Below are 22816 nucleotides of genomic sequence, written 5' to 3'. Positions count from 1 at the left end.
TTAATGCACATATCTAATCAGCCAATCACATCGATCTGCTGAAGCTGTGCATCAGAATGGGGAAGAAAGGTGATTAAAGTGGCTTTGAACGTGGCATGATTGGTGCCAGACGGGCCGATCCGAGTGTTTCAGAAACTGCTGATCTACTGGGAATTTCACAGACAACCATCTCTAGGGTTTGCAAAGGATGGGCTGAAAAAGTGAAAATATCCAGTGAGCGAAATGTTCCAGCACCATGTTGAATCCATGCCATGAAGAATTAAGGTAGTTCTGAAGGCAAAAGTGGGTCCACACTAGCAAGGCGTACCTAATAAAGTGGCTCGTGAATATAAATACATAATTTAACAACAGAAATATGTGCACAAAAAATGGCTTAAATGCAATGAACATGCATTTTTGGAAATATTTACTGAATTATTATTCTTTTTTTTTTAATTAAACTGGAAATTACCATCATGAGTCATACCAGTCATGCGTCTCATGGGTATATTTGTGGCAATAGCCAACAATACATTGTATGAGTCAAAATTATCAATTTTTCTTTTATGCCAAAAATCATTAGGATATTAAGTAAAGATCATGTTCCATTAAGATATTTTGTAAATTTCCAACCCTATATATATCAAAAATTAATAGTACTAGTAATATGCACTGCTAAGGACTTCATTTGGACAACTTTAAAGACGATTTTCTCAATATTTAGATTTTTTTGCACCCTCAGATTCCAGATTTTCCAATAGTTGTATCTCAGCCAAATATTTTCCTAACAAACCATACATCAATGCAAAGCTTAATATATGGTTTTGTGGTCCAGGGTCACATTTCATATTTTTATATTTACTGAACATTGGTATTAAACATATTTTTTTTTTTAATAAAAGCATTAAGTCAATATTGGATTGATTTGACCTTTTACCAGTTTACTCCTCTTTGTATCATTTGAAGAAACACTAACAGAGTGGCTTATTATTACTGTGCGTGCGTGTGCGTGTGTGTATGTATGTATGCATGTATGTATGTGTCAAGTCAAGTCAACTTTATTTATATAGCGCTTTTAACAATGTAGATTGTTTCAAAGCAGCTTTACAGTGTTAAACAGGAAAATAATAGAGCATAATTTAATTCAGCTGTATAGCCATTCTGGAAAAAACGCTGATGTCATCAGTTCATTTCAATTATCATCCAGTGACAGTGTGGGCTTTAGATCAATAATTTGATCAGTAATTTAGTTTAAATGGTTAATTTAGTTTATTAATTAGATTTATTTCGATGTTTAGTTGAAAAATTTAGTGTGTATATGTGTGTGAAATATATATTATATTATATTATATTATATTGTTATATTATATTGTTATATTATATTATATTATATATATATATATATACACATATACACTCACCTAAAAGATTATTAGGAACCCCATACTAATACTGTGTTTGACCCCCTTTCGCCTTCAGAACTGCCTTAATTCTACGTGGCATTGATTCAACAAGGTGCTGAAAGCATTCTTTAGAAATGTTGGCCCATATTGATAGGATAGCATCTTGCAGTTGATGGAGATTTGTGGGATGCACATCCAGGGCACGAAGCTCCCGTTCCACCACATCCCAAAGATGCTCTATTGGGTTGAGATCTGGTGACTGTGGGGGTCATTTTAGTACATTGAACTCATTGTCATGTTCAAGAAACCAATTTGAAATTATTCGAGCTTTGTGACATGGTGCATTATCCTGCTGGAAGTAGCCATCAGAGGATGGGTACATGGTGGTCATAAAGGGATGGACATGGTCAGAAACAATGCTCAGGTAGGCCGTGGCATTTAAACGATGCCCAATTGGCACTAGGGGCCTAAAGTGTGCCAAGAAAACATCCCCCACACCATTACACCACTACCACCAGCCTGCACAGTGGTAACAAGGCATGATGGATCCATGTTCTCCTTCTGTTTACGCCAAATTCTGACTCTACCATCTGAATGTCTCAACAGAAATCGAGACTCATCAGACCAGGCAACATTTTTCCAGTCTTCAACTGTCCAATTTTGGTGAGCTTGTGCAAATTGTAGCCTCTTTTTCCTATTTGTAGTAGATGAGATGAAAATCCCAGTAACTGAGCAGATTGTGAAATACTCAGACCGGCCCGTCTGGCACCAACAACCATGCCACGCTCAAAATTGCTTAAATCACCTTCCTTTCCCATTCTGACATTCAGTTTGGAGTTCAGCAACTGCCATGTGGTTGGTTGATTAGATAGTTGCATTAATGAGAAATTGAACAGGTGTTCCTAATAATCCTTTAGGTGAGTGTGTATGTATGTATATATATATATACACATATACACACACACACAAAATGTATATATACACAACATTTATTTTAAGCAATATTTATTTTTCATTATTCAGTTCACTTAAAGCAAAGATAAAAAACACAAAAAGCAAAAACATTGAAGCAAAGCAAAAAAACTAATGAACAAAAGCAAAGAAAAACACTAAAAGCAAAACACAAAACAAGAAAAAAAAAGAAAAAAAAAAGAAAGAAATGACCATAAATAACATTAATATATTTATTGAATGACTAAATATTTTATTACATTGTTGTCAACACCATTTTAAAAAAATTAACAAGTCACTCGAGGCTGAACATGTTTGATTTGACTGTTTCAGCACAAGAACAGCCGTGACTCATGGTAAAATCATGGTGATGCATGGCCTCTCGTGACATACTGCTTTAATGAGACACGCCACTATGATGTGTCAGATTTCTTAGTGAAGGCGTCAATATTTACCCTGAGCGTCTCTGTAGTACGCGTGAGTAACGCTGCGGAACCGCTCCTGACCGGCCGTATCCCAAATCTGCGGGAGAGCAGCGTTAACAGGTGAGCCTTCATTTACTGTACATCAACATGAATCACATCTCAAATGTGGCAAAGAGGGACACCTGAAAAATGCATTAAGAATAACCTAAAGTAACAGCAGACGTCTGTTCAAGTCACATGATTTGAGACGCCAATCAGGACGAGTTCAATCCAGTACTCACATACTGATGCTCCTCTCAGCAAACAACACTAACTAGGAGGTATAAATATGTAATTAGATGAATGCTTACCTGGAGTTTGACCTTCATGTTATCCACTGTCACCACCTTATTCTACAGGAAGAAGAAACACCCATTAAAACCCCAACACACTGTTTCTGAAAGACAAAATATTGAACAGTGAATACTTTGTTATTCAAGGAAATCTCTCACACACACACACACACACACACACACACACACACACACACACACACACACACACACACACACACACACACACACACACACACACACACACACACACACACACACACACACACACACACACACACACACACACACACACACACACACACACACACACACACACACACACACACACACACACACACACACACACACACACACACACACACACAATCAGAAAAACAATTTAGCTACTACTAAAGTGAGATCTCTAACTGTGCAATTCTGCTTTTGTGTGGCCAGGCTTTCCACAAAGACTTAATTATATAGCGAAGATGAAATAACAGACCAGCTCCCTGCTTAATTTCCTGTTGACGTCAGTTGTTACTTCCTTTGTGAGCAAAGCGTTTTAAAAATCGCACCTTCTGCACTGAGAGGACCGGACTTATCAGATGTTTTCGTGCACCAAATGGTAGTGCAATCAGAGATGTCAGTCACACAAATGGAAGTGAGATTTTCAGAGATGAGTAATTATCATCCGCAGACATTCACATACATCTACAGGAAACCATTTAGGCCCGACCAATCATTCAGCGCAGTTAATGCTGACGGATTGAAAAGCGTAGGGGTTTGAAGCTGAAGAGTGTCATTTGTTTTCTTACTTTCTCCCTTCTAGGCTTGATATGTAGACACAACTGAAAGTATGTTGATTGTAGGTGCATAGAACATGTTTGACTTAACGTTACCATAAATCACCCTTTAATTTCCATAATCGAACAGTTCTCAGACAAAACTAATAACAATGTTTGAACACCAATGAAATGCTGGAGCATTCCTCATCTATTAAAGGGGTCATAGAATGACATTTTTGTGCAAGTTAATATGATTCTTTAGTGTCTAAATGAAAAGTTTGTAATATACTTTAATTAAAAATTCTCATTAGTATTGTAAGAAAACACTCAATTTACCTGGTCAAAACCAGCTCAGTTTTTAGCAAGTCATTTCAGTGTATGTGACTTTAAATGATAATGAGCTTTGCTGACCCCGCCCCCTCTGCTCTGTGGGGCGTTTGGTTCGACCCGACAAAACACCACAACACACGTGGAGTGTTGCCTTGACAACATTTGAGGGTATATTTTCGAGAAATAATGGCAACGGGAGTCTCTGAAGACACATCTGAGCAACCTTATCATTTTGAACCGGAGTCGGACCAGGAACAGATGACGAACCCATCGAAGTTCGAACAGGACGTTTCTGAATGGTTGGTTAACGTCATGTCACTTTGATCTATCTTTGTACTGGCAGAGTAGCGTAGTTGCTATGTGTTTACTGATGTGTTAGTTCATTAACAGATTGATGTTATGTTATAAGATTTTTTTTTTTTACATTACTTCTTAATCAGTAACAGACACCGTTATAAACCATGTACAAAAGTAAGCTTAGTGTAGTGTTACCACGTTAACTTTATCACCCGAGTACACAGTTTGTAATAACAAACATAACGCGTTGTTCATTATAAACGTGGGATTATGAATTATATTGAGAACGTCATAAACAGAAAGCATGCCGTAATGTAACTTACCCTGTAAACTTTAGCCTCATTCATCGTGAAGCGTGCAAGCGATTTGCAAAGATTAATATAAAGGTTAATAAAACGTTACACTCACATCTTCGATCTTCCTGAGGTGCAGCAGGAACACGATCCTTTTTTCAAGAGCAGCTTATTATCAAAACCTGCTTTATACTGACGCTCGTTTATAAAGCAGTCTGCTGAGAAATGATTGCGCAAACATTGATGTTGATCGGGGGAATATTCCCTTCTAAAACAAAACTCAGCACTGCAGCCACTGGGTCTTCAGCGGTTCGGATTTAGGAACATCAAAATGACTGCTGTGTTCGTTATTACACCCAACAACACAACACCACAATCACTTAGACGCCATTCTGCTCCAGCGTATCAACAATGGCGGACTGATGACAGCTCGCTCAGGGCGGGTCTGTGTTGAAACGCTGCTGTCAATCAACAATCTTAGGAGGGGCGTACACCGTGTAACGTCACACGGTCGGACGGCTCGATTTGAGACAGGGGAAAATATATAAGGAGATTAAAACAAAACACTGGATGTATTTTTATCAATATAGGATGGTTGTGTACAGGCACTGCCAACACACATTTCCGTATAATCAACTTGTAAAAGTGCATGTACCATTCTATGACCCCTTTAAATAGAGATGCTACATCCTTCCATGGAACACAAAAGGAGAACTTTTGAAGACTGTTCAGGCTGTTCATTTACATACAAGACTGAAGGGTAAAGGGGATGCTGTCAAAGCACAGTAAATAGAGGTCCATATGACTTGTGTCTTCACAACTCATATGATAACAATAACAACACTGCCCTTTTAGGTTAACGAAAACTATATTTTATTTCAGCTTTTTTTCAATTACCAAAACCAATTTAAATAAACTCAACCCGGGTCTTTAGTGACCCGAGACATCATTCACTACCCTCCTCCTCATTCATTTTTTTATTTAACATTATTTTATTTAAATTATAAACGAATGCCTGTTTTCCCATTCATTGTTTGTAAAAAATTGTATAGGGTCGCTAACTAGTTTTTTTCCGCTAGTTTTAGCACAACGCAGTTCTCATTTTCACGTCTAGCTCCACATTGTTTAAATAGCAACTGCACTCGCGCACATCTGTTCACCCATGGGCGTGCTGGTCTGAAAACCAGGTGTGTTCAGGCGCATTGTTGACGCGTTGCTATTTTGAGGAACTGAAAACAACTGTGACATTGACCAACAAAAACCTGGTCTAAAGTCAATAGCGCAGTATTTTTGTTTTGTTATTTAAAGAGTGTGTTAGTAATATGTGCCTATAGGCGGGAGCACAACGCGTGTAAACACGCAGGGACGCGCATCAGCACAAACATTTTTAAATATTGAAAATAAAAGGATTACAATTGTAAATTGTGCAACTGGCTTTTAAAAGGAATGGGAGATAAGGCTCTGATTGGTTTATTGCACGTTACGCCTAAAACACACCCATGACTCATTAAAAGAATAGGTACAACCCTTTTGGACCATGTGCCTGGCGTGCCGACCGTTTTTTCCATCGTTAAACAAGCAAAAGTGGATTCGGTCGTCAAAATAGGGCCCATAGTTACCGCAGGAAGAAAAATATTACTGTCACTGTCACTCGATTATAGAGATCAATCCGTGTGTTAGATATAGACCCGGGTCGATAAAGACCCGAATATGTAATAATGATTGCCGAAACATTTATGCATTTAAGGGTTAAAGGAACAATTAAAATTTGTCTTTGCAACTAAAAATTATAATTTTAAGTTAAAGTACAAAAATTTAGTGGGGTTAATTTCCATTTTTTTCGGAAATTCGACTCCCAACTTCCATAGGAGTTGTAGGAATTTACTTAGGAATAATAAAAGATTGCAGTCGTTATTACCAGTGGTAATTGGGGGTAATGCATGTGCAAGTAACATAAGTTATATAATATATAATATATATATATAAATAAAGATAAAAGCTAATTTAAATTATTAATAAATTCAATAATAGACAAAAAAATTAATAAACACAATATTGAAAAACTTCTGCATATTAAATCATCACTTAAGTCAAACCTGGCACAATGAGTCTTGAATAGCTGAATATATAAGAAAATTAAAATGAGATTTGATAACTAAAGTGAAAAAAAAAAATCATATTCTGCTAAATTTCACCTTTTGTGAGAAAAAAAATTCCCACAGGTTTGGAGCAACAGGGAAGTAAATGACGACAAAACTGTTTTCGTGGTTGACCAACAATCACAAATGCATGCTTCGGCTACTTAAAACGCCTTCCAGGAAGTTCAGCATAAAAAAATGAAATCAGAGCAGAGCACAAAGCAATTTGAGAAGAACATTAACTGGTTCAATCGGAGCGCAGGTATGTTTCTATTGTTCCTTCAATCACTAATGTATATCTGACTTGAATGAAAACATGATTCTTTTTCTTGACAGAACTGCGTTCAGCCGAGCTCAGATGTCTCATTCTTTCTCTGAGGGCAAAACCATCACAAGCGGCAGAATAAGATAAACTGAAATCCACTGACAAAAATGGTAGTGATGATTAGGTTGGGGAATTGAAAACTGGTTCTTTTTCAGAACGTTTCAATTAAACAAACAAAACAAAAAAATAGCTGGAATGTTCCAGCCATAATGTTCTGTTAGCAGTTCTTGATTGTATACATTCTTCCACTCTTTTAGACTTATGAGTTACTGGTTTATTATGTTTAAAACATAACATTATAATAAAAAAACTATAGTCTTCATTTATTCATTCTCATGTTGTTCTTTGTTCCACAAAATGCAAAGGTAGAAGTATAGTCCCTTTAAGGCAAGTCATTTCATCTTTAGGCATCCATTTCAAATATGCAAGTGCAACTCCTATCTCTTTGCATGGGGAAACATCACATTTCATTTTTGAAATCACCAATCTGACAACAGCTGTCACACAAACATTGTTTCCAATAGTGTTAAAAAAAATCGTATACAACAGTTCGTTCTGGTTCTCTAATCTAATTGGCTGAGAGCCTTTTCCAATCATGCGATATCATACCAGTATCAGCACAGGAACCGTTTTCATTGTTTGTATCACTTCGCTAGCAACATTTCTCACAGCAAGGGTCACGGTGGACAAGCAAGCCCACCATGTTTTACAAATACAAATAGTATTCATTTTTACAAATACTACTGTTGTTGTGTTACGGAAAGTAGTTTTAACAGGGTTTTTTTAGGTGAGAATGTACTTATTTAGACCTGGAGGAGTCCGTCTCAGAACACAGGTGCTATCTTTCGAAGGCCACTGTGCGATAAAAGCTGTCACAATTTGAAGGCTCCTTCAAATTCGGCCTCCAAATGGCGACGCTGATTTGTCATCTCTGCAGTGGACGTGCCTTAACGAAATCTTTCATATGGATGACATAATCCGAGAATATTTGTTTTCCACTTGAATTGGTTCGTTTAAAAAGTAGACATTTCAAGCTTTCTATAAATATATTTCTCATGTCTGTGAGGCAAGTATTAGCTGAGTTTCGGTTCTTTTTTGCAACATGTTCACTGAGACCGAGACAGCAGAAAGCCATAAAATGTTTTCATTATTTTACAAAAGCACAACATTTTGTTGTCATTGTGAGTTTACAGAAATAAAAGTAGAACCTTGGATATGCGCCTAATAATAGCGCACATTAGGTTAACGTTAGAGCGAGCTGACTTGTAAAGTTGCTACTACATGCATGTTTTAAGTGATAATCAATATTTGAGGTCGATGAACGATGGGCGAATGTTTGGATTTCCTGGAATTAGTGATCTGTCCGTCCCAGCCTGCGTGATTTCACCACTTCTTGTGGAGGTTTTTTTTTTCTGCGAATAACCGACTAATACAATTTGGTCGACCAAGCCTCTTCTAGTGGACTAACGGTTAGTCAACTATTAGGGCGCAGCCCTAGTTTCTACTCTTTATTATGTACATAAATGCAGCACAGTGAACATATTTAGACTTGTGAACCCTATTTTGTTTTCAGGCAGTTGAATATAACTTTCAAAATAAGTCCACGTTAAGCCCAATTTATTACAGTGTCGAGTGTACGCCGTAGCTACGTCATAGGCTGAGTGTAACAACACCTCAATTCTACGCGGACCGCAAGCGCTGTGATTGGTCTGCCAGAACCCCTCCCTCAGGTCAATAAATAAATAAATAAATATGCGATAGGAGTGTGTGTCCAGAAATGGGATGATAATTTCATCCTTAAATCTGCTATATAACACAATATTTTGTGGTCCAGAGATTCTTTGTGTTAGTGAATACATACATAGTTTATTTTTTTCTCTCATTAAAACCTAAGATGTTAATCAGTGATTGTATATCAAAAACATGGACACATTTGGGAGCATTTCGTTTTGTGATTTCAACGGAATGAATAAAGTCTCCGCAACAGCAATCGATTGAAGCTCTCGTCTGTGCATGAACCACCGATACTGAAAACAGCGCCACAAGCTCTCGGCATGATTTCAAAAACACATTCCAGCGCCAGATCGCCTCTTATTTACCTCTACTAATCAACTAGAGAACTTAATTTGTATAAGATGCAACAACTTAAGCTGCAAGAAAAGTCGCTATCTATCTGCCACCATCACTGTTGCTACTCCGACAATGTACACAAACAAGCAGCGTCTTCTTCGGCTTTTGCCTTGATACTGTGGGTTACCATCAACATGCCTGTGGAGACTGCCTACAAGCGGTCTGCATGTGTAATTGCACATTGACGCGGACAACAACGCAGAAGTATAAATGAAAACCAACGCGTAACTTGGGGCGTAGGATACGGCGTAAGTCCGATGCAGAAGTATAAATCAACCTTTACTGCAGCTTGTCAATGGCAGCTGCCACAGTTGCTAGGCGACAAGAACAGCCCTCCGTAGGCTAGACGTCCCGTTTTACAACACTCAGTCTGACCTTCACGGGCTTCGAAGGATGCAGCCTTTGAATGGGGACACAGCCAGTTTTTACAGCATGCCGGAGCTTCTAACGGCAGCTGCAATGACTTTACCAACTGGCGATTGGCTCTTTTATTTAGAAGGCGGGACTTATTCTGCCATATTACACATTGCACTTTCTCCAATTCATAGTAATATGAGTGCATCGTCTTTGTGTATATGAAGTCTTTGGTAGAGGTAGATTGCTGCTCTTCCATACAACATAAAACAGAATGGTGACCAATATTTTCAGTGAATAACAACTTAATTTTTGGTCTGTTCCTCACACAAAGCTGTTATATGACTTTGTAAGTCTTGGAATATAGTAGAGATAATTGTGCTCCTTTTAGAGTGGGTTTTTCCACTGCATTAAAGAGGAGCAACTTGAGGGTGAGAAAATTACAGAATCTTTATTTTTCTGTGAACTATCCCTTTAAATCAGTGTCAGTCAGGAACAAATATCGACAGGCACTTCTTCGAAAGCACTAAAAGAATCAATAATGGAAATGTTAAGAGACCGGGATCAAAGCCAGGATCATTACAATTCTTTACCGTTTCCATTCCTATAGTGATGATGATATATGACTATAGGATATTCATTAGACAGTTGCTCTAGTTAATCTATCAAAGTCTTAACCTAATATTTGAGAAATGGAACAATAAATGACCTGTACCTGTATCAATGTCAAGGACCTTTTGACACTGGAAAGTATATTAATTTATGAAAAACATACATCTTTCATGGCCTCTGCCTAGCCAGCACAAATCAACCATAGCCATCAATTTGTTGTAATGGCTTTCAATTTCTCTGGCATCAGACTTGCTCCGCTCTGGCTCCCACACACCCCCTCATGCTGAGCAAGTGCTACAAGGAAGAGCCCAAAATAGACACAGGCTATAGTGCTGCCGCTGTGCCATTCAAAAAAAATACCAGCACAGAAACGCTTCACTGTTTTCCTGAGCCACGGCAGATAAGATGCTTCATTTCAGACTAATTTTAGTCGTTGTTGGCAGGCAATCAAAGAATGAGGGTTTAAAAAGTGTCTTTAAACTTCCTAAAGACATCTGTCTCAAAGCATGACACTTTCTACTTGATTCTGACACTAGATCTGGTCCACGCCACATGCAAAACCATGACTATTTCAAGGTCTTTAGCCAACCTTCACTTCCTTGCAAAAACACATACTGTGAAACCAAACTGACTGTCTTGGCTTGAGGGCAAACATCTATTTGTGGCGCATGACAAACTTTATTTTTCTCCAATAAAACACGCCAACTGACAACAGCCTTTTGAAATAACATAGGTTGGTGTATTTACCAGGTTGGTGTATTTACCTTGATGACCCAAAAAAAACAAACACAAAAAAAGCCACCAGAACTTCGCCACACAGCATTGATATAGTTAAAACACAGACTTTCTCTGAGAAAATAAACAAAATATATGGATGACTCATCTTGCACTTAGGGGCGTACACTTTTTTTTTGTCCAATCAGATGTTCTCTACAATGAGAATGGCCCTAACAATAACAACTAGCAAAATATGGTTCCTGGCAGTGATGTAAACAAAATCCAACTGGTTATATTTTTATTATTATTATTATTATTATTATTATTATTATTATTATTAACCCCATAACTGTCACCGCCATTTTAGACACTATCCAAACTTAAACGGCTGTAATTCAAGAATGCTTTGGAATATAGACCCAAGTTTGGTCTTGTTTTAAAGAAGACTTTCAGATTAACGCTTAAGTGGAATCACTTAAAAAAATTATAGTATGAAAAAGTGATGGAAGTTTAAATTTACTGCAAATGAAATTTACTGTACTTAATATTTTTTATTTTATATCAATATCAATTTTACGAAAGCATTTTTTAACTGTAAAATTACAATAAAATCAAACCCATGTGTCTAATCATGTTGTGCTCCAAATTTAAAGTTGATATCACAAAAACGTCTCGGTTACGTATGTAACCCTCGTTCCCTGAAGGAGGGAACGGAGACGTACGTCGGAACTGACCGACGAATTGGGATCTGATCTCAGAGACCAATCTACTTCGAGTGTATTAAAAACGAGCCAATGGAGATTGGCATGCGATCCACGCATTCCACGCACCGCCCCGCAGCGCGGGTATAAATAAGGAAGTGGAATGCTTGATCATTGCTTTTTTCTGCTGAGGAGCCGAACTAGTGACTCGGCCCCCTAGCGGAAGCACAGCACCTGGCGACGGGACGTACGTCTCCGTTCCCTCCTTCAGGGAACGAGGGTTACATACGTAACCGAGACGTTCCCTTTCAGTCGGTCACGTTCGACGTACGTCGGAACTGACCGACGAATTGGGATCCCTACCAAAACGCCAGGGCGCTGGCCCTTCCAGCGTCCTGCTTGAGCGCACTGGACCGTCTTAGATGGTACGGAAGTCAGGGCTCCAAGCAGGGAGGTCAGTCACTGCTGTTTCTGCAAGACCCACTCAGTGTGACTATTGGATAACGCTGGGAAAGCGTGCCCGTCTCGGGAGATGGTACGCTGCGGAGCCACGTCCTTCAGTAGAAGGCTAGGTGGCAGAATACACATAAGGACTAACCTGGCAGGGTAGTGCAACATATGGCAGTCTCTGGGGTGGTTCCAGCCTGGTCCCAGGGGGGAAAGAACACGCCCAGAGACGACAGAGCGGGCTCTGTCAAGGGAAAGACACGGGGCTAGCCGAGTAGGGTAGCTGGTACCGTGGAAGAATACACATATGGGGTAGCCGTGAGGGGACCGCTACATATGGAACCCAGCCTACACACACGTTTCACAAGCATACGGGTGCAGGCCTGGCGCCAGACGGCCGCAACGTCTGGCACCGCAGGGGTGACGGAGGAGCTCGACAGGGTTAGCCGTTTCCGGGGAACACAACTGGAGAAAATAGACGCACGTATCCGGCCCAGAGGGCGGGAGTGGCGTTTGCAAGCCGACACTTAGAACGGGCACTTAGCGCTACTGGCCACTGGGGGCGAGGATGCGGGAAGATACCGGCTCTACACGGAGGCTATAGAATCTAGCGAACGTGTTAGGTGTCGCCCAGCCCGCAGCTCTACATATATCTGTCAGCGAGGCGCCTTGAGCCAGCGCCCAGGAAGAAGCAACACTCCTTGTTGAGTGTGCTCGCAACCCGAACGGGCAAGGCACGTCTTGGGACTGGTAAGCCAAGACGATAGCATCCACTATCCAGTGGGCCAACCTCTGCTTGGAGACAGCCTTTCCCTTCTGCTGGCCTCCGTAACAGACGAAGAGTTGCTCTGAGGTCCGAAAGCTTTGAGTCCGGTCGACGTAAGCGCGGAGAGCGCGGACGGGACATAACAAAGCCTGGGCTGGGTCTGCCTCCTCCGAAGGCAGCGCTTGCAGGTTCACTACCTGGTCCCGGAAGGGAGTGGTAGGAACCTTGGGCACGTATCCAGGCCGGGGTCTCAGGACAACGTGAGAGTTGGCCGGCCCGAATTCTAGGCACGATTCGTTGACCGAAAGTGCATGCAGGTCCCCTACCCTCTTGATGGAGGCCAATGCCATCAGAAGCATTGTCTTCATTGACAGGATTTTAAGCTCCACAGACTGCAAAGGCTCAAAGGGAGGGCTCTGAAGTGCTCTGAGCACTAGAGCTAAGTCCCAAGAGGGTAACGAGTTTGGACGAGGAGGATTTAGCCTCCTCGCACCTCTGAGGAACCTGACGATTAAGTCGTGCTTTCCTACGGACTTACCTTCGACTGCGTCGTGATACGCCGCTATTGCTGCGACGTACACTTTGAGGGTGGAGGGAGACAGCCTTCGCTCCAGCCCATCTTGCAGGAAAGAAAGCACGACACTAATCGAACACCTTCGGGGGTCTTCCCGGTGGGAAGAGCACCATTCAACGAACAGGTTCCACTTCAAAGCGTAGAGGCGCCTCGTAGAGGGGGCTCTAGCAGAAGAGATGGTGTCTACCACTGCCTGTGGTAGACCACCTAGAACCTCCGCGTCCCGTCCAGGGACCAGACATGGAGTTTCCAGAGGTCTGGACGCGGGTGCCATAGAGTGCCCCGTCCCTGAGAAAGAAGGTCCCTCCTCAGGGGGATCGGCCAAGGAGGGGCTGTCGCGAGGAGAGATAGTTCTGGGAACCAGGTCCGGTTGGGCCAGTAGGGCGCAACTAACAAGACCTGCTCCTCGTCCTCCCTGACCTTGCACAGGGTCTGTGCAAGAAGGCTCACTGGGGGAAACGCATATTTGCGCAGGTCCCGGGGCCAGCTGTGCGCCAGTGCATCCGTGCCGAGGGTGCCCCCGGTCAGGGAATAGTACCACTGGCAATGGGTCGAGTCCGGAGAGGCAAACAGGTCTACCTGTGCGGCTCCGAAGAGGTCCCATATCAGCTGGACCGCCTGGGGATGGAGTCGCCACTCCCCCGGAGGTGTCGACTGGCGAGAGAGCTCGTCGGCTGTCTGGTTCAGCGCACCTGGGATGTGAATGGCACGAAGCGACCTCAGATGCTTCTGACTCCAAAGGAGGAGGTGGCGGGTGAGTTGGAACATGCAACGGGAGCGTAGACCACCCTGACGGTTGATGTACGCAACGGCCGCAGTGCTGTCCGTACGGACCAGTACATGCTTGCCACGTAGCGGCCCCTTGAGGCGGCGCAGTGCCAAGTGTACCGCTAACAACTCGAGGCAATTGATATGCCAATGCAATTGAGGTCCCGTCCACAGACCTGAAACTGCATGCCCGTTGTACGTGGCCCCCCAGCCCGTGGAGGAGGCATCCGTGAAGAGCACAGCATGCCTGGACACTTGTTCTAAGGGCACTCCGGCCCGGAGAAACGAAGCGTCGGACCATGGGCTGAAAGTTTGGCGGCAGTAAGGAGTCACTGGGACCCAGTACTGGCCGCTCTGCCACGCCCACCTCGGGACTCGGCCATGGAGCCAGTGTTGAAGCGGTCTCATATGAAGCAATCCGAGCGGCGTTACCGCGGCTGCAGATGCCATATGCCCCAGGAGCCTCTGAAAAAATTTCAGTGGGACCGCCGTCCTGTTCTTGAACGAATTCAAGCAGTTCAACACCGACCGGACCCGCTCTTCCGTGAGGCGCGCAGTCTGGCTGACCGAATCCAGCTCCATACCGAGATAAGAGATCCTCTGCGTGGGACAGAGTTTGCTCTTCTCTCGGTTGACCCGAAGGCCCAACAGGCTGAGGTGACTGAGCACCATGTCCCTGTGTTCGCACAACTGCTCCCGAGACTGGGCGAGTATAAGCCAGTCGTCGAGATAGTTGAGAACGCGAACGCCGCGTTCTCTGAGCGGAACAATGGCTGCCTCTGCGACTTTCGTGAAGACGCGAGGCGACAGGGACAGCCCGAAGGGCAAGACTTTGTACTGATATGCCTTCCCCTCGAACGCAAAACGTAGGAACGGTCTGTGTCGAGGAAGGATAGAGACATGAAAGTACGCGTCCTTCAGGTCGATCGCTGCAAACCAATCTTGGGGACGGATGCATTCGAAAATGCGTTTCTGCGTTAGCATCCGGAACGGGAGCTTGTGCAGGGCCCGATTCAGGATACGCAGGTCCAAGATTGGCCGTAACCCACCCCCTTTCTTGGGTACAATGAAGTAGGGGCTGTAGAACCCCGCCTTCATATCGGCTGGAGGAACCGGCTCGATCGCGTCCTTCGCCAGCAGGACATCGATCTCTGACCGCAAGACCTGGGCATCGCTGCTCCGCACGGAGGTGAAGAGGATGCCCCTGTACTTGGGAGGCCGGCGAGCGAACTGAATCGCGTAGCCGAGTCTGATGGTACGGATGAGCCAGCGAGACGGCCTGGGGAGCTGAAGCCAAGCCTCCAGAGACCGTACAAGCGGGACCAACGGCACCACAGACGTACCCGGGGTGGGGCAGCGAAGTGGAATAGACAGACCCGACTCGGGAGGCCCGGAGGCGGCCCGGAGTGTTGTCCGAATATTCCAGGGTGGGGCATATTGTGGGTGAGAAGGCCCGGGGGCGTTCTCGGTGCCCACACTGCTGCCCCCTGGCGAGGGGGAGAGGGGAGGAAAGGAGTGGCAAGGCCCGGGGGCGTCGCGCACTGCCAACCTGGCCCTCTTGGGGCCCAGGGAAAATAGAAACTGCTCTTTTATTGAGAATGTGGGTGCCGCTGGACTCCGGAGAGCCAGCGGCAGAGATGTAACACCAGTCGGGTCCCCCCGGTCCTCCTCCGGGGGGTGGGAGAAGGATGCGGACATCATCTCCCTCAGAGCAGCTCCCGTCTTCCCTGGGCTGCCCGTCTCAGGGCCGCTTCCCCTTGCGCTTGCCGGCTGGTTTAGCGGAGCCCTGAGCGGGTTGGGCGCCTCCCTTACGTCCGGCACCCTGCTTTCCCGGTGGAGGCTGCTGCTTGGGTTTCGCAGGGGCGGAGGCGGACGCAGGGGGACGCCCTCGGCGACGAGCAGGCGGAGGTGCTGCCGACGACGACTGGGTGGAGGCAGCAGCGGGTCGTCGGGGCAGGATGTTTTTGATGGCCTCCGTCTGCTTCTGGGCCACCGAGAACTGCTGGGCGAAGCTCTCGATGGCGTCGCCGAAGAGGCCGGCCTGACAGACAGGGGCGTTGAGAAACCGAACCTTGTCGGAATCACGCATGTCTGCCAGGTTCAGCCACAGGTGGCGTTCCTGGACCACTAGTGTGGACATCGCCCGACCCAGGGAGCGTGCAGTGACTTTCGTCGCCCGGAGAGCGAGGTCAGTCGCCGCACGCAGTTCCTGCATAACACCCTGGTCGGAACTACCCTCGTGCAATTCCTTTAGCCTGGTGGACCTGCAGGAGCGCCATGGCATGCAAAGATGATGCGGCTTCCCCGCAGGCGGTTAAAGCCCTGCCCGTGAGACCGGACGAGAACTTACACGCCCGGGAGGGGAGACGCGGGGCACCCCGCCAGTCCGCAGCGGTCTTGGGACACAGTTGCATCGCCACAGACCACTCGACTGGGGGGATTCCCACGTAGCCCTTAGCCGCACCACCATCGAGAGTAGTGAGGACGGAGGAGTCAGTCGACCGTGAGCGAGCGTTGTAAGGCGCTACCCACGATTTCGTGATCTCCTGATGCACTTCCGGGAAGAAAGGAACCGGGGCGGGGCGCTGAGAACCAGCACGGGCCGTCCCGAGAAACCAATCGTCCAACCGCGAGGGTTCGGGACACGGTGGAGGGTTCCACTCGAGCCCGACACTCGCGGCGGCCCGGGAAAGCATAGCCGTAAGCTCTGGGTCGGACTCGGGCAACGCTGTCACACCCGAAGGGGGCAGCGCAGCCGAATCTTCATCCTCAGAGCCCATTAGCTCGTCCCCCGATGCTGCAATCGACAGCATGTCCTCAGCCGGAGCCCCAAAAGAAACGCCTGGGACCTCCCGGGGGAGGCCAGCGCGCTCTTCTGGAAGCTCCACCGCCGCAGCGGAGGGGGGAGGGGCCCGAGGAGCCGTTTGACCCGTCGGGGAAGCCCTCACAGTAACCCTCAGGTCCCCACCAAGGCCATCAGCCAAAGTAGCAGCCCTCTGCTTTGCAGCGGGAGGACCACTAGATCGGGGGATGCGCAATGGTGCTCCGCCTCTTTCGAGGTAATGGAGTCTGGACCGTAAAACTGCGATGGTCATGTTCCCGCAATGGGAACATGAGTCATTCACGAACGCAGCCTCAGCGTGCTGAACGCCCAAACACGTGAGACAACGAACGTGACCGTCAGCTGGGGACAGATATCGACCGCATCCAGAAACACACGGTTTGAATGACATCTTGAAAAAGACGCAGGGTCAAACCGTGTTGCTCTTTTAGAAAGGAAACTGCTCTTTTTACGTGCTGAAGCACTCAGGGAGATGACCGCGGCACCACACAGTACAAAGGTGCAAGCCTGTGTGTGCACTCAGAAATAGGAAACGCCCAGCGAACCAACAGCTGATCTCCGTCTGAAGCGGCACTCGCTGACGCGCTGTCACACCCGCACTGGAAGCAGATCCTCTCACGAGACTCGTCAAACACTCTTCGTAGAAACAGGAAACAGGAAACATTCACTGTTCGGCTCCGAAGTAGAAAGCAATGATCAAGCATTCCACTTCCTTATTTATACCCGCGCTGCGGGGCGGTGCGTGGAATGCGTGGATCGCATGCCAATCTCCATTGGCTCGTTTTTAATACACTCGAAGTAGATTGGTCTCTGAGATCAGATCCCAATTCGTCGGTCAGTTCCGACGTACGTCGAACGTGACCGACTGAAAGGGAATCAAAGTTCCCATGAGATTTTATTTAGGCGCTGTACCAAAAGTAGCCAGCAGGTGATACATTTCTGTCCAAATAGCACTTCTATCACAAAATATGGAACCTTGAGACTCAGACATTTCCGACGATATGAGTTTTGTCCAGATTAGAAAAGGTTTTGATTATAAAGTAGTTAAAATAAATGTTGTATTATGAAACCTGACACCGCCCGCTAGGGGAGGAGCCTGCTAAAAGAAACTAGAGTACCGTTTCCATGGTAACGCAACATCCAATTTCAAAACGGTTTTCACGGGATGAGTTCTTAAGCTTTATATTGATACCCAATTTATGATGATTGCTAAAATATGTAATATGAAAAAAGGCGGGGACGGTGACAGTTAAGGGGTTAAATGGGATTGGCCCTTTGCAAACGGTTTCATGGGGTCTTTAAAGTCGCAGTGAAATGGAAGTAGCAACAGATCCTTTCTTCTGAATTGTGACGTACATCTGATAAGAGTAACTGATTATTGGAAAACGTAGGGCGGGACTCAGTTCTATGCATCGGTTGTGATTAGACTTTTTTGAAATGCGACTTAGCTCTCAAAAATGAATGCAAGCATGTATTCGAAAGATACGTCAGCAGAGAGAAGTCTGACGTTTCACAGGAAGATCAAAAAACTAACACATGGCTGGATGAATATTTCACAATAAGATTAATAATATGCATTTAGAAAATAGATATGGTGAATTTTCATTTCATGCAAACTTTGAAAACACCCCAGGTAAGTTAACCCCCCCACAAAAAAACAGCTTGTTTCCTCCCCAACAAGGGCTGATGGGTGCAGCTCAAGACCCAAAGTGTCACGGGGTGATGGGTTAATCATTTAGCCAGACTGAAATGTGAATGAGCATCAGATTGGCCTGTTATATCCAAACACTCCAAGACGTCTGGAGTGGTACAGAGACTTCACAGATCGATCTATCAGAGAGGCTGGTGGACTGCACCAACAGCTCTTCAGAAAACCAGAGATTTGCACAGTTAAATGCCAATGGACAGTGAATACAGTCACACACACACACACACACACACACACACACACACACACACACACACACACACACACACACACAACCTTTGAATGATAAAGTGTCTGAACAGCTTATTGGGTCAGTGTTAAATGGGTCATATATTTTTCAAGCATCATATTTTAATAATATTTCGCCTCCGAGGTCCACTTGTAATATTAGATTTTGATGAATATTTCACTGACCCTGAAGATTGAAAGAGCCATTTTTGGAGCATAAAAGATAATATTTTGAAGGATGTTGGTGACCAAACCGTTTTGGTGCCCATTGACTTCCGTTGAATGGACAAAAACAGACATTTCTCAAAAATACTTCTTTTAAAGTTGGATAAAGAAATCATTCAGGTTTGATATGACATGACAGTGAATAAATTACATTTTGGGTGAACTGTCTCTTTAAGCCTCTGGTGCTTTTCGTCATTTTTGACAGAAAATTTTAGGATTTTTTACTTCATTGGAATGGTATGGAACTTTGTAAAGGTTTTGTGAACACACACACAAAAATGCATGGACATGATTTGAAAAGGTTAAATGGTCCTGAAAAAGAGAGTGGCATGGCAAATTAATGGGAGACGAATTTCATCAAGTGGAAACGTTTGGTACTGGGCCCAAACAAAATCTGACTGAGCGCTCATTTATTGAGATATCAACCTCACATTTGGAACACAATTTAATTCGATTTATGGCTTTGATTTTGTCGCAGTTTTAGAGTAAAATGTGTTTTGGAAAATACAGGTGTCATAAATTTAAATTGTATTTTCGTAACAATAAACGTAAAATTCTATAACTTTTTGTTAGGTAAACTTTTCCTTTTTCTAATTCAGCAATAATCTGCCATGTGTTGTCTTTACAAACCCAAGTCTGTGCTCCAAAGCATTCAAGATTTAACAGTTTAAGTTTCATTTTCAGGTCGAAGCTCAAAAAGTGGTTGGGTCATTATTGCAGTGATTGTTGCGTTTCTAGCATGTGATATGTTTGGCAACAGTTCTTCTAACCCTAACTGATGGATTGTGTAGCTTTTCATTTCTTAAACAACCATGAAGGAAGACACATCATGGATATATTCCAGGATGACAATGTCAAGATCAGGCTCAAACTGCGAAAGAATGAAGAAGCTCCTCTTGAGTCCAGACATTAAATTCATTGAGAGTCTTTGGGATGTGCTGGAGGAGACTTGACAGAGTGATGGACTCTTGCATTGTCAATACATGATCTTGACCAAAAATGAATGCACCTCTTGATGAAAATAAATGTGATGTTATTTCCATCAAGAGGAACTTTTGGAACTGTTGACAAACATCACATGCTAGAACCATAAAAATCACAGCAATAATGTTCCAATCACACTCTTAAGAATTTGCCAATTTAAATTCAAACAGTGACTATTTTTTGGCCGGGCAGTGTATAAATTAGGACCATAAGATCCACTAAAAATACAAAATAAAAAACCATTATCAAACTAAAATATAGTACATTAATTTCACTGAAATACATTTTTGACTGGCACGCGAGGAGCACCAGAGGGTTTAGTCTTTGGAATAATTCATAAGAAATGATCAACAGTGCATTGCTGTGAGCAGCGGCTTTGCTTTCGGGTCTAATATCTTTTGCACTCTCATCCTTCAATAACACCCTTTTGGCAAAGCTGCATTTTATTATGACATTTGTGTGATTCATAAAACAATCTGCACTAAAATGTGCAACTCAAACTGTTAGGATCAGACTGAAACAACTGTGGACACTGTTGAAAAATAAAATTCAGCTGCTCTTTCTTAACATTAAGGAAAGGATACTAGTTAAATACAAATCAAAGGCCTGTTCATGCCAAGGACGATAACTATAAATGTAACAATGTCTATAAAGATGTCTATAAAACTTTAAAGTTCTAATAATCGTTCTAATTCTATGAGAACAGGAAACGTTGTAAGAACATTGATTACACATTCTGGCAAGGGAACAAACGTTCTTCAACACTGTAAAAAAAATGTTGTTGGTTTAAAGGTGCAGTGTGCAGTATTTATGAGGATCTGTTGACAGAAATGCAATATAATATACATAACTATGTTTTCAGTGGAGTATAAAGACCTTACATAATGAACCGTTATGTTTTTATTACCTTAGAATGAGCCATTTCTATCTTCATACACCGCGAGTCCCCTTACACTGAAAAAAAATATTATGGCCCGATTAAATTAAGCACAATTAATTTGTGCTCGTTTAAATAATTTAAATTTAGTTTTTTGATTTTACTTTAAAAAAAATTAATTGGTTTTATGGGAATTGCATGTGTTTTTGTTTAAATTGAGATAAAATAAATTGATTGCGACCACTTACGATAGAAAATTTTAGTAAATTCGACGAATAATTTTTTTCAGTGTACAGTGAAGTCGCCATTTTGTCCCGCCATGTTTCTGCAGTAGCCCTAAACGGATAAACTTCTCTACAGAGCACTAGCTACTCTCAGATTACATCTTTGTCCTGTGTCGGCCACCGTAGCTTCTCTATGTGCTTCGAAAGGGAGCAGTAAGCGGTGGATAGTTGCTATTCACAACTTCAGTGAGTTCATTGAAATTAAAAATTTTAGTTAATTCAACAAATGAGATTGGTTTAATAAATATAAACTCAAAATATTATGTTATCCTAACCACATTATCTATCTAAGTTGATTATCTATTTGACAAATGATAAAAAGTTGTGATGACATCATGAAAATATTTTTTTGCAGTGAAGTAGCATTAATAGAACGCTCGTTCAATGCTCTCAAAATGTTAGCATGCATTGTCCGTGGAACTTTTTATTTGGACATTCATCGAATGTTTTTTTTGTTTTTATGTAACTACTTGTTTCAGAACATTCGAAAGTAATGTTCCCATAAGGTTTCGATTATGTGAAGACATTAGTTATACATTCATCCACACCACAACTAAAGCAACAGAGGATATCAAGGAAATCACTTTCAGAACTATTGTTTTCCTGCTGATTCCTTGTCAGCCAATCATAATCCATCCTGTTTCAACGAGCTCAAGCATTTAAAGTGACAGACGACAAAACAGAGAATAAACAGAACGCTATTACACATTGGTGTGGACTAATATAGTTATCGTTATTGGTGTGAATGGGTTTAATCTGCTTGCTGTAACTGTAAAGGTGTCATTTACTTGAAAATGAGGGCAATCGATGTGAACATCAGGTCTTGAATACAATGATTTCAGAAAGTTTTTCAGCTTCAATAAATAATATTTTTGGACTAGAGAAGAGCTTTGAGAGCTCTGACACTTACAACACTTATTTCAGGTATCAAAACCACTTGATTGATCATGATATGACCCCTTTAAACAATATATAAACATGTTGGAAAAAGGGACGCAAACCATCTCAATCCACTGCTGGCTCACCCTAAAGTCTATCCCCACTGTGGCAATGAAGTTGCCTCCCAGAAAGGCACCATCTTTAAAGCGCACCAGGACGCAGGTCTTCCCCACTGCCGAGTCTCCCAGCAGCATCACCTGAAGGCATTGGGGTCAGAGACAGCTGTTAGGCCCACAACCCTTTCATTACACACATCCTGAGCGCTAACCGTTCGCCAGCACCATGTTAAAGTCAACGGGAATGACATTCACAACCCACTTTACTTGCAGAAAATGATACGTTTCTGAGCGGTTTCATCCATCGAGAATGATGAAAAGTGTCTCTAGCAGGTTTTTGAAGAGAGCTGGTGGGATCAAATGA

The 22816-nt window shown here is 43.4% G+C and overlaps 1 protein-coding gene across 3 annotated transcripts in view; it reads right to left on the bottom strand.

Annotated features, from left to right (window-relative positions):
* The window catches only part of LOC307136416 (ras-related protein Rab-37), a 60693-nt gene that overhangs the window by 16708 nt on the left and 21169 nt on the right, over positions 1-22816 (bottom strand). For 2 of the 3 annotated variants that reach the window (XM_079833411.1, XM_079833409.1), the window contains exons 2-4: positions 22483-22593; positions 3109-3150; positions 2789-2855 (exon numbers count right to left, since the gene is read on the bottom strand). In XM_079833411.1, the coding sequence (XP_079689537.1) occupies positions 2789-2855; positions 3109-3150; positions 22483-22593 (220 nt within the window). The remainder of the gene's footprint in view (positions 1-2788; positions 2856-3108; positions 3151-22482; positions 22594-22816) is intronic. The other variant, XM_079833410.1, reaches the window with a different exon arrangement.

The sequence above is a fragment of the Gobio gobio genome (genome assembly GCF_949357685.1).
Source record: "Gobio gobio genome assembly, chromosome: 1".
Classification (NCBI taxonomy): Eukaryota; Metazoa; Chordata; class Actinopteri; order Cypriniformes; family Gobionidae; genus Gobio; species Gobio gobio.
Note: the sequence above shows the minus strand (reverse complement) of the source record. Positions and strands in the feature narration are given on the sequence as shown.